The sequence below is a fragment of the Bicyclus anynana genome, chromosome 4 (assembly GCF_947172395.1).
Source record: "Bicyclus anynana chromosome 4, ilBicAnyn1.1, whole genome shotgun sequence".
In the NCBI taxonomy this organism is placed as follows: Eukaryota; Metazoa; Arthropoda; class Insecta; order Lepidoptera; family Nymphalidae; genus Bicyclus; species Bicyclus anynana.
In genome coordinates, this window is record NC_069086.1 from 483,582 (window position 1) to 510,864 (window position 27,283).

The 27,283-nt window shown below is 35.4% G+C and overlaps 1 protein-coding gene across 5 annotated transcripts in view; it reads left to right on the top strand.

Annotated features, from left to right (window-relative positions):
* Positions 1-26,916, top strand: part of LOC112048933 (ichor) — a 53,457-nt gene extending 26,541 nt beyond the window's left edge. For 4 of the 5 annotated variants that reach the window (XM_024086643.2, XM_052881189.1, XM_052881191.1 and 1 more), the window contains exon 3: positions 20,871-26,916. In XM_024086643.2, the coding sequence (XP_023942411.1) occupies positions 20,947-22,320 (1,374 nt within the window). In that variant the 5' untranslated portion in view covers positions 20,871-20,946 and the 3' untranslated portion in view covers positions 22,321-26,916. Of the gene's footprint in view, positions 1-13,548; positions 13,677-20,870 lie in introns of those variants that run through there. The other variant, XM_024086642.2, reaches the window with a different exon arrangement.
* The last annotated feature ends 367 nt before the right edge of the window (positions 26,917-27,283 follow it).

The following is a 27,283-nucleotide window of genomic DNA, read 5'->3' on the forward strand; positions in this document are numbered from 1 at the left end:
GATCGTAGGACATAGACCTTGAGGTCAGTTATGTACCTGTATGAGGAAATATGTAGGTACTCGTAGGACTCTTATAATGTTACAACGTTTTCCATTAAAGGGTATTTGTGACGAGATCTAATATTATTACAAGAACGATATGTTTTCCATCAAAAGGGTTTTTTTGACGACTGATTGATATTAGAAGTACGATATATTTTTTTCACAGTAGAGCTTTTTGTTTAAACATGTTCTGTATTGTATAAAGGTCTTTCCGTTATCCTTATTTTTGGCGCCAAGCAACGTTGCGGTGTTTCGATCTGAAAAGCATATTGAAGGCATATTGGTACATTTACCTTATTTATCTTGTGTGTGAAAGGCAATGAAAGGCATAGTGGCCGGCGTTACAGGCACATGAGGCTCAACACGTACGCCTCTGATTGGTATACACAGGGCGGGTATTTTGTAAGATGATTCATCTTCTTGGGCCATAAATTATATTAAAACTATAATAAAATAATAGATGAATAAATTAATATTTGGAAATGTAGCCGCAGTAAATTCAGATAGGTACTCTAGATACCACGAACTACATAGATAGTCCGTGTTAGAAAGGTACACAACAATCTCGAAGTCACAGCAGCGAAGACATCGGAAAAGAATCTTTTCATATACTGTCAACATTTGGTGAGCGCTGGTGGCGAGGCGTGACCGGCGGCGCACATAGCGGGCAGAGCTCGTAAACCTACATCGGGAGGCCGCGTTTTTATGTTACAAGTGATTTACTTTGCCCCCTCGTGTTGTACACTTGTTGTGCTTTGTAAGACTACTACTTTACTACCCTAAGACTTTGAACATCGAAATACTTTACAACCTCGCTGTTATTGTTTGTAATGCTTTGGTTTATAAGAGTTTTTGTTGCCTAGCAGAGTCAAATGAATTTTCATTTTACTACTGCCTCATTGGCACAGTGATTAACCTATGTCGCTCTGGATAATGCAATTTGGGCCCTAATCCTGGGTGGAGCACTAAAATATGCTTCTATGTTTTTCTTAAGTCTGTGAAAATTCGCAGTTCGAAGTTATCAAAGCCGTCTAGATCATTATTATTAATACAATATAAGTAATCATGAAAGAGTTTAACATATCATCCTCAACCCGCCAACCCGCATTAGAACAGTGCTGTGGGTCTAAGGTAAATAATAATATAAGGTCGTTTAAAAAGGCTATTCATATGGTTAAGCTAGGATAATGATGATGCTCAAAATGAGTTAGAACCAGAGAGTTGCATAATACTTAAAATCTTTAAAATCTCGTACCTAATATAAATTAAATCCTCATGTTTTAAAGATGTGCACAGGACTTTATTACATTAAGTGATTAAACTAATTATGTTCATAACAATAATTGCTCTGAAAAGCTCTGATATACGTTAACCGTGTTCCACTAAGCTTCTTAGGTGGTCTCTTTTTGATAACTCCTATTTATCACGCTCCAATTCACCCTCAATTTATTCAATTAATTGAGTAAAATGACATCGTTCAACATAAATAATAATGACAGAGTAACGTCGAGTGTTTGTCAACTAAACTTCGGTGGTTGGTCTTGACATTTCAAACTTCACCTGGCGGGGTTACAAGCTGATTTTGATTATTATTATTTTAATATTTCTTTATTGGTCGCACCACCTTTTCACAAATTCAATCATTAGTTAATAAGTAGGTATATAATGGTTGAAAATGAGGCCCAAAACATGTGTTAAGTAACACGTGTTTGGCGACTGTGAAACGATTTTGTGTTTTTTTTTTATTAAAGATTTGTTATGTTTTTAAGCATGAACGATATAGCCACCAATTAAATAGTAATAATTGCTCCGTAGATACGGACATAGTGATTTAGGACTGAATATAACAATATACTCTTTCATTATCCCATATATGTTAATGTAATATAGCCTAGTGGGCCGTTAAAATAGGCAGTCATTGATACTTGAATATCACTTGACATACAAAGATGAAATTAGGCAGAGAGGTAGTTTACAGTTAGTAGACGTCCGCTAAGAACGGATTTTGCAAGAGGGCCATGTTTACGAGGTCTAAGGGCGGACGAAGTCGCGGCGTCCGCTAGTCTATTTATAATTTTCATTTAATAAAACCACTTATTCAGATGTCTACTCGTACTTAGATAATAGCGCAGTCAACTTTTATTTATAAACTGACTTAACGGTGCTGAGTTCTAGCCCTTTTGAGCCTAACAAAGCGCAGTCAATTGTTGGTCATGTCATGAATTTAAAAAAATAACGCTTATTTTTGCATACAGATAATATCCGACAACCCTTTAGGCCTATCCAATTAAAGAAATAAAGCGTTTAACATCGTTGTATTATCGGATGGCTCGACGATGTGTGGAGCTGATATGTTCGCTGCTGACCGCGCAGTACTGCACCTGTCCACTAGGGTCAACTAAAGGTGTGTTTGCGACTGTTTACGATGTTTTTGAACTAAAAACATGGATTGATCGGATGCTATGTGACGTAAAGATATTTTTATGGACAAGATATAGGAAATAATTACTATTTTAAAACGTTATTTTAATGTTTTTTAATAAAATATACTTTAGTAAAATTGCGTGACTTTAAATTAATTAAAATATGTTTAGGAAATTAAACTTCAACTACAAAACATATTGCAAAATGAGATAACGACTAGTAATTACGTCTGTTTGTAGTGATCCTACTAGTGGTTTGAAATGGTTCGATTTTCCCAGAATATACTCTTATTTATCAGATTCTAATTCATAGCATTTAACTGTGACTTATATACTATTACGAGTTTCAATCATACAATTATGTATAGATCCCTGTTAGCTCTATGGAAATGAGTACAGACTTAACCTCGAGCACAGTAAAGATATTACAAGCAGTATAGTAACTCGGCCGTATTTTTGAAATAAATACCTACAGCCGCGCGGTACGTAAACATGTGATAGGGCTGCCCGCCTGCAGCATTTTAATTACATTTGCCAACTTTGTGTTTCCATTTAGTTTTGTGATTGTAAATATACTTTTTTTTAAATAAACAAATAAAATACTTTGTAAATTTTAGTAAAATAGGAGGTGATCAATAAAATGCGTGTTGCAATACAAAACACACATGTAATAAGATTTAAATCTATGTATTACATAATAATCAAAGAAAACAACCTAAATGAAGAAGTGAATAAATAATTATTCAATAATATTATATTACCGTTTTCATTATTTACCTTTTTACACAATTTTATTATTTAAGCATTTATATATGTATATATATTTTTTAATTATGCCTTTAGAATACAAAATATTATTCAAACTTTATAAAAATAATAGCCCACCAGTTGCGAGGCTTTTTTTTCTAGTCGTCATAATTAAAAAATCTAATACACCGTGCGTTCGTCACCGCGGCACAGTCGCGACTGTCTTCACCCTACGATCACCCCACGTTCGAGGTGCGTAGGTATAGCTCGTGTTTCGACCTCTAGTATGAAGTCCAACTACTGGTTATACTGTGCCTCGAGTCTTCGTTCCCAAACTAAGAGCCACTAGACGTTGCTCCAATGCGAGATGGTGGGTTAATTACAGAGATTTTGTGTACTGTAACGATCACTATCAGATAGCTAGGACCGGTACTGACGGCTTATCATGCTTAACAAGACACGGGGGCGTAGCACCCAACTATGGACTGATAATATTCCGTCTTCGTAGATAGGAAAGCTCACTATTTTATACTTCGGTAGTGTCTTCTAAAGAAAAGATCAATATATTACATATCTCTAACCAGGATTCGAATTCAGGAACCTGTGACCTGAAGCGACATAACTAACCACTGCTCCAACAAGGCTTCTATTAATACCGAATACATTTCCAATGTTCAAGTTAGATACAAGTAGAGTTAGAGCTCAAACATCTGGAGTCAGATATCAATTCTAACGGAGCCGGTATAATGAATCAGGCATTTCGCGAACACACCGTTAAGAGCTAGCGTATACTGCCCACTTAATTGTTGGAAGCCTCGGGGGTCGATTACTTTTACACTAATAACTTATAACAATTTGTGTTACTTACTGAAGTTTTAAAATTTTGTATAAATTTGTTTGAATTCGATATAAATTGTGGGCAACAAAAATAATTACTACGAATAACACAACTGATTGTGAATCAATTTGATTACTTGTATACTCTTGTTTTTGTTTATAATAAAAGAAAGCTATGATTGGATATGACGTCTGTCTTTGACTAGGCGGGCGTAGGTTCGAATCCGATCCGGGGCATGCCATCTTTTGAGTGAAGGATAATTATTGTGAGGAAACCTGCGCACCTAAGAATTATCTACGTGTGTGAAATCAGCCTACCCAGCTTGGTGGACTATTAGACTAACGCCCTAACCCCCCTCATTGTGACTCGTGGTCAACAGTGTACTGAACATAGATTGTTAATGTAAAAGTATTAATGGATTACTAGGAGTTCTTTAGCTGTTCCATACATAATATGGTCACTATATGTGATTGCGGTCGTCCGCGAAAGGCCCCTTCAACGTTGAGCTATTAAAGCTTCAAGAAGCCTATCAAGGGATTGCAGATATTTTAAAGTGGTCATATTGAATGTACAAGTATTGGTATTCGACTGTACCCAGTATCAGACCTTTCCCTGCGTTCCGCAGCGCGTAATGTATCCCATAAAGTGCGAGCGCTAGATCTGTTCCACTGAGACAAAGCCGACCCACTACCGGACAGCCCACTTAGCCTCGGAGTGATACCGGGTCCTTTGTGCTCGCTTACTGGAGTATCTATATCTATATAGGTACTTGATGTATTAAATATTGATGTTAAGTGAATGAAAAGCTTTTTGATAGACCTCCTTTTTAACCCCATGTTTGTTTCTCTGTCTGTGGAACTATGGAAAACTATAAACCAATAACCAAACAGATACTTTAACTGAGTACTTTATTTGCCTGTAGCTTTGCGTGCTCTTTTAACCCGAGAAAGACACAATTGTTAGTATGGGTGCTTACTGCCAAGCCGCATCGGATTATGTTAATTTAAAAATATTGTTTAGGGTGTGCCGTGTGATTACTGTCAAATGTGGCTCTACTTTAGCTATATCAGATTTAAGCCAATTTATATTTAAGCCACGCTAGGAATCGAAGCCAGGCAATTATATATACATAACTATGTCAAAATGTCAAAAAAGGCGTATATTTTACAAATTAAGATAGAAATCCAAGACAACCGCTAGTTCCTAATAGTGTTATAACACTTTTTAAGTTTACAGTTTAAGCAGATGAATTTAATGCATCATTAATTGGCGGTAAGCTCTTTGTATTTAACTGTAACGTTTAACTTTAACTGATGGGCAATTAGCATCGGACAGTGTCGAAACCGATCTGCGTCCAACGCGACGGCTCGCTGACCCGAATAGATGATGAACTTGTTTGATTCTTTTAATGTTATTTTATTTTGACAGTGCGATGTGTATCGGAATGTATAGACGAGTGGTTTGCTGGTATCTTTTGATAAGCGTTTAACTAATACTCGAGAACTTAATCATATAAATAAGGAGGTAAAAGTTAGATACTAAAAAAGTATATTTTATAATGTAAAGTATAAATTTGCCGACAATGTTTATTTATAATCGTAAAGCTACGCATCAATTTTGTATCAATGGGTGAGTTGAGTAATGGTTAATAGACGCTCAGGCTGCGATAACCATCGAGGTTCAATCCTCGTTGGTTCCATAATTTTGATTTTATATATCTTTCTAGATTATAAATGTTGTATAGTCAAACTAAACGTCGAACTATTTAATTTCACTATTTTTGATTCTATGACGATTTCCGTCTCAAAAACATATTATTATTATCTATGTGCCACATCACACTGTTCTCCAGCTACAATTGAACTTTCAATCCTATGAGAATTTTGGGAGAAAAATCTATAAAACACTTAACTAACTTAAAAATGGACTCATAGCTTCTGTCATGCTACAAGTAGCCATAAACTTATTTTTCCGTACGAGCCTTTCGAGAGTTTGATATTCACATCTTAACAGTTAAAATGTTGACAAAAACTGTCATTTAAAAGCCTACAAATAAGCAATTAAGACGTTATCGTGAAACTTCCATTGACCTATTTTAGCTGTATTTCATTAGTCAACACAAAAAATGACCTTGAAACGTAAAGATAAACAACCGGCCCGATTCATAGATAAATTGTCTTTCTAACTTGTGTCTGAGTTATCGACGGTGCCGATCGACTGCTATCGGCTGCTGATCGGGTTGTATCAGCACATCTTTATAGCCTACCGTTGCTGATAAAGTAGTGCTGATAAATTTGACGCGGCCTACGATTGGTACGGTATTGGGAACAGTCGCAGAGAATGGGAACGGTGAAGCGAGTATTATTTTCTTTTTGAGTTTTTTCATGATTCATGATTTTTTTATCTATTCGGTTAATGAGTGATTAACTCTAGAGTTCGTACAGTATTTTTATTAGAAATACTTAGATTAAATAACTGAACCGTAAATTCGAAGCTTATTTGATTGAGATAGCACTCGTCCTTTCGCGTGTGTTTCCCTTCTCTTTCTACGTGTCTATATGCCTCTCTTTCGCACATTCTAAATTAATTTTAAAGCTTGAATTGATAAAGTTCTAGTGACTCTTAAATCGTTATCAATCTATTTCGACGGTCCAATACAGTGCCATTGCCAGGCATCTCTTCTTATACAAGCTCAGACCCAGTACGCTGTTCCAATGCGTGTGGGCGGGTGTAGCGTGACAATGTTTGTAACGATCACTATGATATGTTAATGATAATGACCGGGGCTGAGCCCACCACTTCATGAGCCGACTGAGGAGTCAGGACTGAATTTGATAAGTAATCTCATGATCCGACGCCATATATTCAGAAGACAGAAGTACAAAAAGAATTAAATAAATGTTAATTATTTTTGTGTGAGGTACCCGCGTTGAAGTCTTTTATATGTGAGGTTGACTTATCTTTTGATTACCAAGTAAGTTTTCAGTAACAAGTTCGGTACGCAGGTCTTGTCGTTTTTTTTTTTTTTTTTTTATTTAAGTTACATTTCCACATGTCATAAATAAAATTTCATAATTATTACAAATGGAACCCAGTGAGGGTGTTATAACTACAAAGTAAAACTTAACTTAACTTAACATAACATAAGATAAGATAAGTAGAGAGGCGGATTTATCGTTTTTCGGTCAAAAAATCATTAATTTTATAATATACTTTTTCAAGCAAAAAGTTTTTTAATGTTAATAAAAACTCATTAATGTTTTCCTTTTTCTTAATGTTTTGCGGTAATTTATTATATATTTTTATGCACATTTTAGCGGGCCAGTACTGTGCATCTTTAAATTTGATTTTGGCTGTACCAAGTTAAAATTACGCGCGCTCCGTAATTTATTTTTTCGTGGCAATTCATTTAATTTTTGAAAAAATTCTGGATTTTTTGCTTACGAATTTGCATGTTTCTAAGATATATAGACTTGGTAGGGTAAGAACTTTTAATGATTTAAAGTGGGGTACACAACTTTCAGTTTTTTAACGTTTTTTATAATGCGAATACATTTCTTTTGTAGGGTGAATAGTTGTTGTGCATCTGTGCTATTGCCCCATAGAATGACACCGTAAGTCAGGTAGGCATTTGCGTACGCGAAGTAGGCTAATAATGTCGATTCCATTTTCGAATTAAATACACTTGTACATAAACATATCCTTTGTCAAGGTTGTGAATTTTTTAAAAGGCAAAGATTGATGTAATATACTTATAACTCAGAGTATCATATGTGAAATAGAGAATTTAAAAGCATTTGTTGAGTATTTCTGGAACTGTAACATTTTTTATTACGTTGACGTTTACAAAGTTTATAAAATTTTCAATTTACCCCATTTTTTCATTAAATCGATCGATCAAGAACTGTAAATTTAAAATTGTATATGACGCTATCCACAATATTCAATTTTTTTCTTTGGTTTGTACATTGTATTTCGTTGAGTTGAAAGATTTGGAACAATTAATTGAATCTGTAAGTATTTTGTTACTTAAAAAATATACCCATAGTGTTTACACACGATCTGCGTAGAAAATCGAGCAAATGAAAACCGTATTAGCGCCCTAGTGCTAAATGTAAAAGTTGTCAATTAGTGACAGTACCTATACTGAAATATACATTCAAAACGGAACCTTATTTCCTTGACATAAAGGTGGATGGGTCGTCTAAAATTTTCTATTTACCAAGTAAAAGTTTTGCCATATTTCCAATGTCATGTAGGCGGGTACATGTAATATGTCGGTGCTCGGTACGTCTTTAATCTGGAGTGAAAGTGAAAATGTATCCAACATTTTCATATTTACGAGTATTAGCAAGTCAAAGTCAAAGTCATAATTACATAACGTATATGTTTGCTTTTAAAAGTCGTTATTTTTCTCTCTCATTTATTTATTTGTCTTTCTTTTTAATTAAAAAAAAATGTTAATAATATAAAATATAAATACACAACAAAAATAAAAATTAAAAAAAAATAATGTAGAAACCTGATAATGTTTTTTACATTATTTAAATACAATTTATTATGGCTAGAGAAATGCATTTTCAGGAAGGAACGTCACAAACGTATTAATAAAATTGAAGTGTTTGTCTGAAATTTTGTGTTAAAACACAAACGAGCGATTTTAATTTTTTTTTCTGTCTGTGTTTCGTCCGTGATAATTTTTGAAATGCCTGGACTGATTTTAATGGGATTATCTCTGGAAGTTAGAGAAGGTTATTAAGCATATGGGCTTTCTTTTATTTCAGAAAAAATCGTGATCAACTTGGGATTTGTGAATATCTGAATTTCACATGGACGAAGTCGCGGTTACCCTCTAGTTATAATATGTATGTAGATTATCTGAGTATGTTATTTATTATAAAACACTGCAGAATCGAAAAGAAAAGAAAGTAAACTCTTTGTTTACTTATTAATTTGCTATAATTAAAAAGTCATTTTGAGGATTTATTTGAACATACAGGATAGATAGCATTTAATTATAATGTTCGATAAAACAAATTGATATATATTTTTATTTAGCCGCGTACTCACATAACTCTTGTAAAGACCACATACAAATTACTGTGTCGCAGCCCATTCGATTTACGATCAAAAGAATTTCATTATCAATACAAACGCATCTGCGTCAAACAATATAAGTAAGTGACTTTTAAAGGAAAGCTGAAAGTTCCGTTCGCCCTTTAGCGACGTGGAAGTAATAATTATCAGATATTTAACCGAATGGCTGAGTAAAGCATAAAAATACCAACACATTTACTTGCGCAGTTGATTCTAATCATTCATGCATAAGTGTCGTGAGTAGATAGGTATCATTAAAGATTGTAGCTAACGAGGAGTGTTAGCTTATAAAAAAACCGCGGCTATGCTTGGGTTGTATGATCTTAACCAACTAAAACACTAAGCGACGCCACGCAGTTTCATCCGCGTAGTTTCTGTTCCCGTGAGAATATGAGGATAAAATATAATATATATATACCCAATATAATAAGTACCACAAACTTTACCTCTATAATATTTGTATAGTTAGAAATCACAAAAGTTTATGTAGGTGTGTTAGAATGTATGTTAGTTATACCTTCACGCTGCAACTCCTAAACCTATTCTATTCAACCCGTTTAATGTCGCCCGTCCGCCTATAAAACATGTGTAAGGAATTTATTATGCTTAATCAAGGAACGCCTAAATCAAATAAATATCAGTTAAAATGTTATACAGCAAAAAGCTATTTTCTATTACTTTGTATTTGATACTTCAATAACAATGCAATACAAGATTTAAAGTTCAATTATTATAGATATTTCTAAAAGATAATTTACTAAATTTCAAAGAAATAACCTTAATAACTTGTAAGTTTTCTTGATTACTCAATTGGTGACCAAAACGACTTTCCTTCACATATTGCGCAGTTATTTTACATAAAGTACGAAAAAACGCAATGTTCACATATGGAATGATAAAAAGTCACCTCATTCCCGATTCGTCGGAGGATCCCCAAGGCCGCGGGGCCAACGACCAGGCCCGTTAGATCCCGGGCTATCCCGGGAAAGGACAATGACCGGCCCTTTTTTGTGGATTGTGCATTCGGTAGGTTTTTTTCTCTCATTCGGTAGCGCCTTCCTTATGGATGTTTTTTGATAGAATGACTTGTGTTATTTATTAGTTATTTGACCGTAATTGACGCGATCCGAGTTCTAGATATCAGTTATTTATTTAAGGGTGTTAATTTTAAAAAAGGTTATCTTATTGGTTTTGAGCTACCGGCGTTTTGACTCATTCTTTATCTATTCCTGTGATGCTGTAGTTTATTACTGCCTTCTGTTTTTACAATGGCTGATAGAACAGAAGGTATCTGGGTACAATTCCATGACTTAATATTTAACGTTGTGAACAAAATACTTCAAATAGTAGGTTTGGATTAATGAGCAATGAAAATGCAAGTTACAGTAGATACAGTTTGGTTACGTGGTTAGACATTTCCTCTGAAGCTGCCGAATCACACCGGTACGAAAACCGGAACTCGGAAGAGCATTCCACATGTTCACAGTAGGAATCAAAAAGAAGGGAAGAAAATTTTTGTCCGTTCAATTTGGTGGTAACTAAACACCAGACCACATCTGTAGTGCTATTCTAAAACGACGTAACACTTCTCTCTCGAACACGATACTAAAGTACGAGAAAGATAGAGGTGAATTCGAAACTTGTACTTGTGTTTTATACAAAACATCAGCAAAGCGTTTCGGTACGATGCCGCGTAGACGTATGTATGGCTATAATAATTTTGTACCTCTTCTAATTAATACTAAATAATTCCAATGTAATTTTACATTAGGTAAGACTATTTTGAAAAAAAAATCTAATGTTGGCTCGAGCTGGGAATCAACCCTAGGACGTTTCTGTTGAAAATCACAACATTACCAACTGCGCTAGAGAGGTGGTCATAGGTATAAGTACTACAAAGCAGCCCTTGTAACCAAGTGACACGTCGATTCTCTTTCTACGATCGCTAACGCTTCGAAAACTAGAAAAATGAATGGGAATGACATTGTGCTATCGACAGGTCACGCGATCAAGTTTTGTCATTCCCATAGATTTTTCTAGTTTTCGAAGCGTTTGCGATCGTAGAAAGAGAATCGTTGTGCCACCTGATTACAGGAACTGTACAGGTAAAGCGCGAGCTTATCTGGTTTAGAAATGTTTTGTTTTCTCCATGTTCGGAACTGTCTTGTCACGTGTAATGCGGACGCGCTTGCAATGCTAATGCCGGCTGCGACTGCTGACGCGGCCTTCGTAGGATTTGCATTAAGTATTTCTTGTGGGCGTTTGTTTGGGCTGTGGCGTATACGAAAACAATAATCGTAAACTTAACGTTTTACTATTCTTTATTCATTAAATCAAATTGTACTGGTATTTTTACATTTTATAGATAATTTTGGACCCAGCTGTGAATGACAGTTTAGTATATCTTGTAACAGGCAAACTGCACCTACGTACATTGTATCAGTATATACTACTAGCTGACGCCGTGCGGTATCACACGCATGGTTTCCGTTTCCGTAAGAATACGGTAATCGTATGCCTAAAGCCTTCCTCTATAAATGGGCTACCTAACACTGAAAGAATTTTCCAAATCGGATTAGTAGTTCCTGAGATCAGTTCGTTCAAACAAACAAACAAACTCTTCAGCTTCATAATATTAGTATAGATTTAAGATCTTTAGAGTAATTGTAATTTAGTTAATAAGTTACAGACAATAAAGCTTTAAAAAATTCAATCGACTATAATAAAAATTAACGATTTCATCTCACCTGTGTCTTATATATACCTACTAATAAGGTATTTGTTTTTTATTTTGGTATCGCCTTCAAACCCATCAATAAACAGGATATAGATACGATGTTATTTTTCGCTTTTAAGAAACATGTAGACTTTTTAATACAGAAAGATGTACTTCACACATCTTTCTGTATTAAAAAGTCTACATGTTTCTTCCTCGAACCTCGAAGAATTATTATTTATATAAAAAGCTTGTTGTAATATTGGAGGCGAAAGAGGAGGAGGAATTTTCCAAAAAAAAAAAAAAATTTTTCAATCTTGATATCTTTAAATTTTCCATTTATTCGGTAGAGTAAAATATGCGGCCAAGTGATCTACGCACGATCACGCACCAGCCCCAAAAACCGTTGCGTATCTAACGGTGCTTCGACAGCGTTTGTTTTGGGCAATTAGGATCACAGGAGCCGAGCTTTTGTTGCGCGGACATCTCGGACTTTATGCAAAACATATCGTAAAGCAAAGGGTATGAGCCTTTGTGACTGCCGACTGAGAGATAAAGGATGAATACCGTAGTATTGTTCTAAAATATGCAAAATAATTGGAAAAGGTCCGAAGGCGGTTGTCACAATATGTTAATTTCTAGTAGAGATGTTAAAATTTAAATTTTTAGTAGGTAATATTCGTCGACTTAAACTGTGTATCACGTAATAAAACGAATTACTTATCTTTTATTTGTATATTTTTCTGCTATGCTTTAGAGATTATCAAGTGATTTTTGGATCAAACTTGGCCGCTTTTTATAGTAAAATTTTCGTTCGTTATCAACCCATACGCGACTCACTGCTGAGCTCGAGTCTCCTCACAGAATGTGAGGGGTTAGGCTAATAGTCCACCACGCTGAACCAATGCGGATTGGCAGACTTCACACTCGCAGAGAATTAAGAAAATTCTCTGGTATGCAGGCTTCCTCACGATGTTTTTTCTTCACCGTTTGAAACACGTGATATTTAGTTTCTTAAATTATTTTAAGAAATTTAATAATGTTTATGAACAACTGAAAAGTTGGAGGCATGCCCCGGACCGGATTTGAACCCTCAACCTCCTCAATCGGAGGCAGAAATCATATCCACAGGGCTATCACGGCTATCTATTATTATTTAAAGAACAATATTTCTATGATATTTTTACTTAAAGGTTATGTACCAAACAGCACATACACCTACATTGTTAAAAACTAAGAAATGCTAAACCAATATACGAGTAACTTCTCTATTAACAGAAATACTGTAGCTTTTTTAAGTAAGCCGCCAAATACTGCTGAATGTACCTATATTATAAGTAGTTTTCTGTTGGCAAAAGAATCCGTTATGAATATTAAATTCCTACCTAAGCTACAATAAAAGAAGGTAGTCATAATATTAAAATATCTTAGGCCCATAACGGTATACGCAGTTAGGAAAAGAATCGACTGTTTATATTAGCTTGTTAGGATCATAGATACCGCCTTATACTACTAAAATGTACCATCAACATCTAATTTCGTACTTAAAACCATAATAATAGAGTTGAAAATAGCATGAATGTAGTTTTATGGGTTAAAGGACCTACCGTTCCATTGTTTTTGGGATTAGTTTCGAGTTCTAGGGTAACGCAAAATGCCGAAAAGGTTGTTTCTTCCCATTTTGTGTAAGGTCGCTGAGCGGATAAGTTGTCTTAGTGCTGTGATGTGAAATAAGTGGATTTTGATGTAACTCTGTAGGATTAACAGTTTAAGGATTGGGATCAATGTTGGCGCACAGCGGATATACGTTCAGGTATTTGTAGATTAAATCCTTTAATACTGTTTGTAGGTAAACATATTATAATATTATTACCATTTATTATCTTAATATTTTTGGTAAAGTTAGTACCTACGTCATCTATCATTCTTTGGTTTTTTATTAAATTATTGTAATGGCACGTTTTTTATAATTCTGCAATAATTCTTTTCTCAAACAAATCTTTGATATACATAAAGACTTGGGTTTCAACGTAGTACCTAATTTAAATGATTATTTTTTATTTGTTAGGTGCCTTTAACTTTGTATTGATTCGGATTTTTTTTTTTTTTATTAAATGACAAGTTAGCCTTTGACGTGCATGACGTCGATGCAGTCGACGATGGAAACTAACTTGGAAGATACATACATACATACAAGTACATTTTACTTATATCTCTAACGGTTTTTACGCAGCATCGTACCGAAACGCTAAATCCCGTGGCGGTACGTCTTTAGCGGTGAGTGGTAACTAGCCACAGCCGAAGCCTACTATCAGAACAATTCTTGCACAATCTATACTAAACTTCAATATAATATTTAATTTAGCTGAAAAGTTTTTTTGTTTGGTTGGTTGCGTTAATTTCAAAGCCTACTTTTTCGAATTGAAAAAATATTGAAGTGTCACATTAATTGAGAAAGACCATAGGTATTAGTTTAATATTTTGCTTGTAAAAGATGAGAACATCATTATCACCAAATAACGATCCTTAGTAATGCATTGATAATTTAAACATACGTTAGTATCTACCTACTTTCCCGATACATATATATTACTGAAACAAGCTTCAAATTGCTATAAAACTCAAAACATATATTAGACAGGTTTTGCATTCAACCGTTAGCAAACTTAAATTTTATTAAATTAACAACCCAATTAGCAGAAAATACCCGTTTTCTGATCTAGTGTCTAAAAGATAAAAAAGCTCTGAAATATTCGTCTCATTTTTATTAATGAGAATTATTTATACTGTGGTTATAAATTGTTCGTGATATTGATTTAATTGACTTTCTTTCAATATACTTACCTAAATATTTGTATATGTGTATATAAATTACATACTTTAATCGTATTCTGTTGGATATTAAGTATTCAAATGTTGAATGAACTGTTAATGTAATAGATTTTGTGTGTCCAACCAATATTTTAAAGAATTAAAGTTTGTGAGGTTGTGGGAGTCATTTATTCATCTACTGAAACGATTTTGAAAATTCTTTTGACAATTGAAAGCCACGTTATACATGAGTGTTATAGTTAAAGTTTTATACCCGTATACACAGGAACGGGAACTAGGTATCTACGGATAGAAACCGCGGGCCGTTTATTATTTTTCAGTAATTTTTACTTGTATATACCTATACACAAAAAACTTTGAAGTATGTTAAATAGGGGATGTAAGTTATTATTTAAAAAAAATATGAATAAAACGAATTCATCACAAATTAATTCGTGGATTTAAATAAAAATGTATAATTTAACAGCTAAATCTTTATAAATTAAAATTAATAGAAGTGTAACTCATATTCATTAATTAGTATATAATAGACATTTAAATTCATTAAATATTTAAATTTCACAGTTAACATAATTTAAATCGGATAAGTGAATTAATCTGAGTCCAACCCCATAAGCATCGTCAATTTCCTTACGGCGCCGTCAACCGGCGAAGGGTGACCAGGGTGACCCAGTGGCCGATATGACCAGCGGCAGGCGGATTCTCAAAAAAGTCCTATCACGAATTTAATTTTTGGGCCAGCCCACACTGCGCCCGCATCGAAAATTTGTCGCCTAAAGAGCGAGACGACGAACGAAACCGGCGCGCCGCAAACGAGAGTGAAAGAGACGAAAACAGGGCCGCCTAACGGTACCCACTAGGAAGTGTGTCAGTGGCGTAAAACCGTATCCGAAGACCGCGGGTCGTAAGCACCGTGCGTTCTTTATTTGAATTTCAACCTTGACCTACAGAGATAGGGTCGACTGTCGGTCGTGAATAGGAAAGTTTTCGATTTTCACGGTGCTGAATCACTATAATGGCCGATGGCTCGATCTAACTTCAACCTACCTCAAGGCTAGAGATATGTAATAAACACGAATCTTTACACCATGTGCGAATATAGTTTTGTTTGACGGTTATATTTAAACTGTGGACAGAGTGGGGCAGCGTCCATTCAATTACGCACGCGCATGTTTCTGAGTATTTCGATCGTGAACTATTTATATTTCGAAACATTTAATTATTTTTCCTTTTTGTTTAATTTTTAACAATGTTAATAAAATACTAAATATAATACAGGACACTATAAAATATATATAAATATATAAATTTAATAAAAAAAAATAACTATCATGTGGGACATTTGAGTGCCCAAGCAATCGGTGCGGTGGTCAGGGTTCCAGAGTGAGGAACCTCCTTATAATACGTGCCGTGCTGCCTTCCGACTCTTAATTCAGCAGTTAAACGAAAGCTTCTTAATGCTTCGAAGCTTTTCGCTGACCATTGACTGAAACGACTATCAGAACAACAATGGTTTCCTCGTGAGTAAGATATTATTAATTTACGAATCTATTCCGCAGTATTGCATAGACAAACTTCAACTTTAATTCAAAGTTCATATTATTAGTATCCCTAGGTACGAAATCTTTTTAGAACCAGTTGAACTATTTTAAAGTAGTATTATTTTTGTGAATATATTATAATATATAGTTGTATTTTTGTGAAAATATTATATTTTCTATCAGAACTCGGTGGAAAATGGAATTATTCGTAGCAATATCAATTCAAGATTCAAAAGACTTCAACGCCTACAAAGCTCGTCTTGCATACTCGTATCTACTGAAATATAATTTATTTTTATTTTTATTATATAAAGAATATTAGCCATAATTTAAATATAACCAATTAGTTAAAAAGCCTATGTTTGGAGTGTGTACGACAATAATCCAGTGTACTGGGCTGGGTTGGATCGAACCGGTGACCGGTGTTGAGTCCGGTCCGTAGCCGTGTGATTGACACTTGCGTTTATAATTTGAACGTCTTGATACGAATGATATCGAATATAATTTTTTATCTTACAGGAAAATAGAGAAACCGTTTTTTGTCGTTTGTCGTTAGTGGTTAGCCTATTTGTTTTCGGATCACAAGGTCTGGGGTTTGAGTCCTGTGAAATATTGAGCATTTTTGGTATTGTGGGGAAGAGGGCTTAGGATGCTAACCTCCTGAGGGAGTGCCAGTACAACCCACTACCTGTACAACCATTGCTTGTACGGTAACTCGAACAGAATTATTGTACATATTCGTATACCGATCTTAATTACTCGTTGCTTAGACAATGGTGGCACAGATAGTTGTAGCGACACAAGTCGCGAGTCGTGTCGCGGACACTTTCACCGACGCGACTCATCAGAGCGGATAATGGCCGCGCGACTTTCTCATTAATTCGGAGCATTGATTTTGGATCATCTCGTTTGACAAATATAGGCTCCTAAGCAATGCTTTAATCACATTTCATTATACAAGGATAACTGCTTCGGTAGCTCAGTGATTAATATACAAAATATTGAGATTTATGTTCTCCCAAGTTCCAATAAAAATTCTCAGTTCAGAGTAGCTCGCAGTGTAAGACTGTGCCTAAAAGAGCACGTTGAACCGTCGGATGAAGTCATCATTAACATCTGATAGTGTCCAGAGGAGAAAAGTTACATATCGCGGGGACGTGATAAGCCACGATAGATACGAGTTCCTACAGCTCATTGATGGAAAACTGGTAGATGAAGCGTTTGTCGCAGAAAAAAGTCTTGGTTGAGAAACATTAGAGTGTGGACCGAGATGGCAAGTGTCGCACTACTAACTATTTAGCCTCGCAAAAATAAAGAGCTAACTGCTAATTGAGAGGAATTAAAGAAGAAGAAGTGATCGTTACGGAGTCGAACATTATCGCCCTAATCCCACTCGAGCAACGTCGTGGGTTAGCTCAATATCTTCTCTCTAGATCTGGCTCTGTAGAGCTGTTATAACTGATATAGAATGTTACATTATTATGACTCCGAAATAAGGTTGTTGCAGCATCATCCCTCAGTAGGTACTTAGGCGCAGAAGTTGCTTCATCGACTACATAGTCATTAACGTCACAAGTACAACTACTTTATTCTTGAACAAAAAAGGTTGCACTATTTTGATAACAGTATTTATAGAACTACTTCATTTAAACTGTTATTTATCGCAAAACAAACAACAGTAAAGTGACCAGCAATTTTCGAGTAAACAAGCCAATGTTTATCATCTGTCACAATACATTGTTTTTTAATAGTAGTCACGTTTGGAACGCAATCGATTTTGTGGCGGTTTTTTTTTTTAATAATTTCGCCACAGCGCCACGGGCCGTTGACCCGCGCAATACACTTTGCGAAAAACGACAAGGCCAAGTGGTTGGCGAGACAAATCTTTATTATAATCGAGTTTATTTTTTACTCGGACATTGCAAGCTATTGCGTGCTGGCAGCTGTGTGGCAACACTGTGCGTGCTGCAGTGATACGTACAGTCGCACTATAATGGCACAAGCAATAACTATTAACTTCCACAAAGAAAGGTGCCGAATACCATTCGCGACTGCAAGCGTTGGTAAATTGAAACTATTGTAACCTCATACTTGATTCCATTCTACAATAGATAGGTAAACAACTACCTGTCTAATATTCAAAGAAATACTGTATCAATAGTTTTCTATTTATGGTTTTGTCGCAAAACATTTAGATTATACTTTCTAAAGGTTTTGTTGAAATATTATTATAGAGTTAAATAGTTTTAATTAGCTACCTAACTTCTGTCAAAGACATTCCGCCAAACGTTCTGGGCCAATCGTTTGCTAAACATTTATGGAATTGATTTTATTTTTCTTCATAAAGTATAATTAAGTTAAGCTTAACAAGGGTCATTAACTTATTATAAATTGAACATATTATATTGCTTGTTAAGCTGTTGCGTGATCTAAGCTATGACGAAATATATATTTTGCGTTATCCGTTTTCATAATTCAAAAGTCCACACAGTTCTTTATGTCTTTAGTTATAGATTTTGTTAATTTAAATGTGTAAAAATTGTGATGATGATGATGAAAAGGAAGGTTAAATTTTTAGGATTTTATCTTTTATTTGTATCACAACTGCATTAAATGAAATAAAAGCTATATTTTAACGCAAATCTCCACAAACTACCTATTGATATAAACATAATGTTTGATAAGTTACAGACTGACTTTTGACAGCAGTGCAGGCATGTATTAATCTATAATCCATTTCATAGTAGGCGGTTACAGAGAACCCGGTCAGCTAACTCGAATAACTCGGTTAATTGTGTATGCTCACACTCGCCGGTAAGTGTGCCGTGCGCCGCGCACCGCCACTCGTATCAGCGCGAGATCCTACCTAATGAGATCATTACCATGCTGTTCACTTTAATTAACTGCAGATATTGCTATTAAACGGATACATACTTGTGATTAAAACTTTTTATTTCAATTAGTTTAATTATACTTTTATATATTTTTAGCTGTAAATTATGTGAATGAAAGCGTATACCGAAACAATCCCTTCACTGCGATCCGATGGAGAATTTGCCAAAATATGGCGTTGACTCAAAAGATGTGGTAACAAATATAGAGATTTATTTAGTACAAAAATAATTAATTAATCTTAATGAAGGATTTTTAAACACTTAACTAAAACTTAATTATATAACGTAAAGCTACTGACGCTATTCGATCAAAATTAATAAATATATTTTCTCACAAGTTTATCTAAAACATTATTTTGATTACTCTCTCAGAAACTCATTCTAGTGTGTGGAATAATTAAAAAAAAATCATTAGTTAAGTAAATAGATATTATCAGGTGGAGTTAGAAAACTATCAAAATCGATTGCGGAGTTGTTTTGAGATTGTACCATTGTCACTATTTTACCATCGCGCTGCAGAACACCGGTGGGTTTCCCTCCATATTATGTGATTGACATCACTCGTACAAACCCTCAATTATCTACTTAGGGGCCGGACTCATCATCGGTGGTGGTTCGATCCCGCCCGCTTGACTAATGTCGTATCCACTTCTTACGATTTCTTTTTCGACTAGTTTTCTCTACGTATTAGATAGATTGTGGAGCTGTCTCCCGAAGTCTGTGTTTCCTAATGTTACAACCTGGGCATCTTTAAGACAATAATCTAGGCAAGCGCGTCTACACTTAGGTACCGTCAGGTGAGATCGTGGTTAACCGCAAACCTGTATAACACAAAAAAGAAATAATACCTGTAATTGTTAAATTTTAATATTACTTAACTTGCTACAGCTCTATTAAAAGCTAAATTTATAACATTGAACTTTTTACGACACTTTGATAGTTCTTTATTGAACATTTTCGCATGGCATTTAAACTCCTTAAGTAGAATTAAATTAGTTTCTATGACAAAATATGAATTGTTAACTCGTTCCATTTTGTAAGGAAATCGTAAATCGTTCTCCTTGCTCGTAAGCAGTATGAAATAAAAATGTGTTGTCGGCTCGCGCCGCGCTAACACCGATAGCTAGTGAAGCGAGGCGGCCCGCGCGCTGTATAATGGAAACGTTTATTGAACACCAATATCTTGATTTCGTATTCGACTAACCTACATTAAATTACAACACTTAGATATAACATTCTTGTTTTTTTTATTTAACTACAAGTTAACTATTGTCAGATGAGAAATAATGTCACAAAACTGGAAAAGTTCAATTAAAACTGGTAGAGGGTATTGTACCTACTATGATTACATCTTACTTAATAATTGATAATTATTTATTACACTGTCTATATGATTGTAACGGCCCTGCGTATATGCGTGACATTATTTATAAGATTGTGGTAGCTCAAACGCCTGTAAGAATTTTTAGATAGAATATGTCACAGATATTTTGACTTGCTTCCTCTGTTATCTTTAACCATAAGACAGCCAGGTATTGCAGAAATCTCGATTTATTATCCCAGAGCGTTAATTTTTCTAACCTCATACAACGTTGATCAATCATCGGCATCTTTTGAGCAAGCTAAGCAATGCTTTCCCACCGTTGACCAAACTAACGTTCACCATCAGGTGACATTGTGGTCCAACGAACCTATTTAGAAAAAAAAACCAAATTTTAAAATTCAGTTTTTGTTCCACAGAGAGCGCAGCAGGGTGGCGGCGTCCAAGTATGCCGGCGGCGGGGTCTCTCTCGGGTCCGGCGCGCTGAGGCGCGGCATGAAGTGCGCCGGCGCGGCGGGCGGCGGGCCCGACGAGCTGCTGCTGGGGGGCTGCTGGCTCGACCCCAAGCACGACGCGCCCTCGCCGCCCTGCCACGAGCTGCTGGACTCCCTGCTGTCCCCTCCGCCCGAGCTCAAGCCGCTGCCGCCCTTCACCGGCTACACCGGCCACCTTTCCATCAACGGCATCTCCGGCCACCACTTCCACGCCATCGCGCAGCGCTTGCCCGAGGAGAACAACAACTACCCGACGCAGAGCGGCTACGGCGCCGACCACGACGTCGTCTCCTCCTCGACATGCGCCGCCGACTCCGAGCCTCCCGACTTGGAGGACGTCAAACCCTTCCCTTTAGACACGGACACGAAACCGTTCCCGGAGTCTTCTGTGCCGTCAGTGGACTCGTGCGCCAAGTCGTGCTCGCCGCGTAAGTTCTTCGACGACAACAAGCCGGACATGTATCCGTGTGACATCAGCTCCATGGACGACATAGCGGCCATCATCGGCTCGGCGATAGCCGACACCACCGTGCCGTCCCAACCCGAAGACCCGGAGAAAAGCGACTCAAAAGACAGCTGGCTGGACATCGACGCGTGGATAGCGGGAGCGTACAGCCAGCACGGGGATAAAATCGTCCCACAGGATTTGTCCGAGTTCGGTCTCCCCGGGTCTCCACCGCCTTCGCAGTGCAGTCATCAGTCGAGCATAGACTTTCCGTGCAAACCCAGTCAGGAGTTCTTGAAAAGCCACGAATTTCTTCAAAAAAATTTAGGCCACGCGGGATCGACGCTTCAGTCGCTGCTAACGCAGAATTATATGCCGCTCCTTCAGAATAGATTACAGAACGGTCCTCCAGTGAAGCAGGAAGCCCCGAGCTCGACCAGCTACGGCATGGATGTCATATCGACGTCCTCCCCGCCCGGCAACGCCGTGTCCACGACGGACGGCGTGGGCAGTCTGCTCAACGGGCGGTACGCCTCGCACTACGCACTAGGGCTGAAGCCGGACGGTCTCTGCAGCCCAGATCGACTGCTGGGCTACCCGCACGCGCACACGACGACGGTGACGCCCTCCAACAAGAGCAAACGAAGTAGAGCAAAGGCAAAACAACCGAACAACGGTCTCCACGGCAGCTCGCTGTCGTTCGCGTCGGCGACGTCGGCGGAACTGAGCGGGCTGCTAGGCAAGGAGAAGCCGGTGCACCGCTGCGGGATCTGCAACCGAGGGTTCCTGAACAAGTCCAACATCAAGGTGCACCTGCGCACGCACACAGGCGAGAAACCGTTTCGGTGCGACGTGTGCGCGAAGGCCTTCCGCCAGAAGGCGCACCTCATCAAGCACCAGCAGATCCACAAGCGGATCGGGCGGGACTAGGGGCGTGACCCCTCTACCGCTAGCTCAAAATGAAGCATTTCTGTAGCTCGTAGTTGTGTGCGTGAGTGGTGAGTGAACGAATTCATATTTGTATATCTGTGTGGGTGCCCTCTAGAATCTCGTGGTGTTTGTGTATGACTCTATCTATGTAATATCGTTGTCTTATAACGTTAGGAACGACGTCTGTTGTAACCCTGTAGAATAACACTCCTCCTAAGGACAAGTGCAATGTTAACTAGTTTTAAGTCCTTCAGATTTATTTTGATGTAGATAATATTGTTTATAATTTGTTATGTAGCGAAAGTTTCTATAACTTGACTTATCCCTATGTTATACTCCTCGGTGGCCGCCGCCGTCGGTAAGTATCGCGTTCCGTTTGAGTGATGGCTCTACGGACGTCTACGAAGGCTCATGGCGTCTCGTTTGTTACTCAGTATCAGTACAAAATATCAAATGTACAGCAATTTCTAAAAATCGTAGTCAAATCTGATTTTAAAACAAATTCGTGGGTTTAATATTTCTGATGTATATTTTACAAAGATTAGAAAACGTTGACAAAACTAGACTTTGTTTTAAAGATTTAACGTAAATAAGCTCAGTGTCACACTCTAAATAAAACGTATTTTGGCTAAGATTTTTACAAAAGGTAAAAAGTAGTGTTTGGCACTCATTGAGTGGGAACTTTTTTGGTCGCTAATTGTGCATCCATTTTTTAATAGGAGATCGATGGTAATGGTACAGATAAAAATATAGAAATTTACTTACAAACTAAAATATTTATTTGGCGTTGACATGTTCAACGAAACAAGAAAATCTTCTTAGGAATTATATTTCCGTATGGTAAAAGAGTCCATGCAGTTATTTTCTCCCTATTTGAAGTCAAAAAATGATTTATAAAACACGCGTTTGTTTGTCTTGTTATGCTTTATATGATATTGTATAATATTAGGTTTTTTTGTACATTTTGAGGACAAAGCATAAGAGGCTACATGCAGAAAATATTGATTGATTTATTTATTGTTAAGTTTAGCAATTTATTAAAATAAAACACTTCCAATAACTCTGTCCTTTCCAAGTTAACCCTTGTGAGTACTTACATGACACTTTTTCTTCTTAACAACGTCACAAATTAAAATAAAACATTATTCTAGGAATTTAATATACTAAATTATTAATTAACTAATAATTTATTTGACTTTTTTGCTTATTTTGTTCTTTACATTTAAAAATAATCAATATTGTTCAAAATATTGTCCTACCTTGAAATAAATACGAATATTACCAAATTTCGTTTTACAAGGAATAATCTAAACTATATACACATTACATATACTAGTTAAGTCATGTTTATGATCTATAAAAGCAAAGGCCAAGAAGGAGATGATTCATACGATTGTATTTCAACTACCTAGAGCTACTTAACCTACATAACACTAAACCTACAGAAACATTTGAATAGTGAATAATTCAAACTTTACATAACATTACAATTGATTTTTTTTTAATATTATGATTTCATGAAATCCCAGTTAGTTAGTTCATTTTGAAAATATGTTTTCACGTTTTAAATTAATCACATGAAAATGAATTACCATATGTGGCAAAATTGGTATGAAATTTTAAAAAGAGCGAGAACTAAATGCTAATAATATCTCAATTGTTAATCTTGTTTTTCTGTCTGTATGTATATTTTGATAATTGTAATTAAACAGAAAAGGGATTTGGATGATTTTCGGTTCAAAGATTTCGGTACCAAGACTTTCCAACAACTTTCAAATACGTTATTAATTATTATTAATTTGCGGCAGTATATTACCTAAGTTTTCATTCATTGAGATTGGACGTAGTTATTTTTATACAAAATAAATAACGCTCCTAATTTTATTTAGACAAAATAGTAGAGCATCCCAAAGTAAACTATACGTGTATTAACACTTTTGATGCAGTATGGGTTTTAAGTAGCCTGTACTTGTATGTCTTACTTGCGCTTAAGAAAAACAGACTTGATTATCGTGTTAAGAGCTATTAAATTTATTCCATGGTAAACCTGCGTTTAGTGGGTACATTGGTACCACACTGACAAAATAAAGTTAAGTTTTATGGGAAAAGATCCTAAATGAAAATTTTAGTAAGTACAGGGTCCAAAACATGAAAAAAAAAACTACAGATAAATCACTGTCACTGTGAACGTGTTAAAATACCAGTCATTAAAATAAATCCCTAGAATGTGTTAAAAAAGTACGTTATGAATCCTTGGAGCGCTGAGTCGGCACACGCGATCGGATCCGCGTCCGGGAAACGGACGCTGAAAAACCGAGCCCGATGTTCTAATAGCAGCGATCCGGTCTTACACAACCAGGCGCGCTGGTTAGGGCAATGTAATGTTGGTTTAGCACTACTGTACCTAGTACCTACCATATGAGATAAAAACAATCGGGAATTTATTTTGATTTTAATTATAGATTTTGAGCTAGAGATGAACGTACTCGTATTAGGTAACGTAGTTTAATTTTTTTTTAATTAATTGCCTATCATTTAATGATTAAATTACTAATTTTATTTTAAATACGTTTGTCCAGTGGTTAGCACTGGTCATGAGATTCTAGATTCGAGTTCTGTTTCGGGAGGTTTTTCTTTCATAGAAATTTTCAGTAGCAGCCCGGCGTTGAAAAATGGACTTCTTACGGAGACTAATCTCTGCAGGGATCTGTAAAAACAGGATGATTAGAAATATACGATGTTTATTTTCGGGTTAAATGTTTCTATAGAAAAAACTACGTTCCAGTTGTACATTTTATCGTAATATACGCACAATTTTAAAAATGAAATTACAATTACATTTTTTTATTTATTACATTTAAAATTTACTGCAGTTATTACTTAAGCAAATAGTTTTGAAACACAAAATCCATGACAATAATCACAAACACATAATTTTATATACTAACTAAGTAACAAAATACTTTTACACTGTTTGAACGAGTATATTATACTCATATTGGTTTTGAATTCGAATAAAATGTTCAATAAAAATTTAAATTATTCAATAAATTTCGGTTTTGTCTAAATATGTATTTCTTATAATTGACATGAATTGGACCGCAATGGATTAGGTAAATTATGTTTTTGATTCTTGTCGAAATTAGTTATGTGACATTCGCACAAAGTACCATAAAATTAGTTACTTATACTTTACAACAATTTGCCTTATATATACCGTCCAATATATGTATATACGAGAATATTTTTTTTAGTACTGATATTATGTAAACTATGTACGTGTTGTTCATGATATAAATATTGTATCACCCAACCCTGAAACTAATATATCTGATTAGGGTTATATTATTAGGTATGTATCTCTAAAATTGATATTATTATATAAATTATCGTTATAAGAATGCGATGCAAATGTGAGGTGTTAACGGACGGTTTTAAAGCCTTAAGGCCTTATCACACGGGGCGGTTGGAGCCGATCTACTCACTGTGGGATAAACGCGCGTTTGCGAAACGCTGTTTTTTATAATATTTTGACATACCTACACTTAGATATATTATAGTAGATCTCCGATTGATATTATTCATTCTAAACAAGTACGTACACTTTGGTAGCAATCAATTTAAATTAATCAAAAGTTTTATTCTATACAATTGAGCTGTATTTTGAGCTTAGGTTAAATGTAACTAATGTAGCTTTATACGTAACATATTTAGTATATCTCCATCCTAATCTGAGTCATCACTTATCAGACTGATGAGATTGTCCTAAATCTAAATTACGTAATCATAAGATAATCGGAGTTCTACAATACATTTACTTATTGGATAATTTTAATTACGTATTTATTAGAACACTTAAAGTACATGGATATACGATCGTGTTTCGCTCGCAGCGTTTCCTACAGAGTTGGTAAATAAAGTACCTTTTTAGTATTAAGTCACACTAGTTATTTAAGTATTTATTGATAAATGTAATTTTGTAATTTTATTGTAAATCCTTCTGTCCAATTTCGAATATCTACAAATGACATCGGGTCACTATCTGATGAATGTAATGGTGCTCTCACATTACTGTTATCTGACGTTATATATCAGAGTTGTGTTACATTTACCTACTAACTTAATTTGTTATTACTTGTATTTAATATTTAATGAAACCATCATTAAACTTTTTGGAACCGATTAAATAATGAATTTATTGGCTTGAAAAACATAATTTTCTATATATACATTATACTGGTAGTAAATTAGTTTTCACATGTGAATTTATAATTATTTTTTACATGCATTACAATGCTGATGACTTATGACTTTGTGATACTTTTTTAAATGTAATATAAAAAAATGTTAATTAACGTCATAAAACTGCTATGTGGGTGCACCATATTTTAAAGGTTGTAGCAAAGTATTATTGTTGCTTCATATGCATTTTTATATAGAGAATATACAGATTCATGAGATAGTGTTACTCGATAGTACTTTTTATAGTAGGTAATGAAATGTTGTAGTAAGAAAAATGTTATATTTTCGAGAGGTTTTTCCATTATAAGTAACTTGTAAATTGATGTAAAATAAATGGAGATTTTTTTTGTTAATGATAAACTGGTTTTTAACATTTTTTTCCTTTAGATAATAAGAAACTAACTAAGAATATGTTTATACGAAATGTACATTTTGTATAAATATATTGAAAAATAAAAACAAATTACTTTTAAATTTGTGACTGAATTCTGGACATATTTGATACTAGCAGACGCCCGCGACTTCGTCCGTGTGGAATTCAGTTTTTCACAAATCCAGCGGAAACCATGGATTTTTCCGGGATAAAAAGTATGTGTTAATTCAGAGTAAAATCTATTTCCATTCCAAATTCACAAACATAAACGAGAAATAAACATACAGGCTTACACACAAATTTTCTCATTTATATGTTAGTGTGATATGATTTTAAAACATATTTATT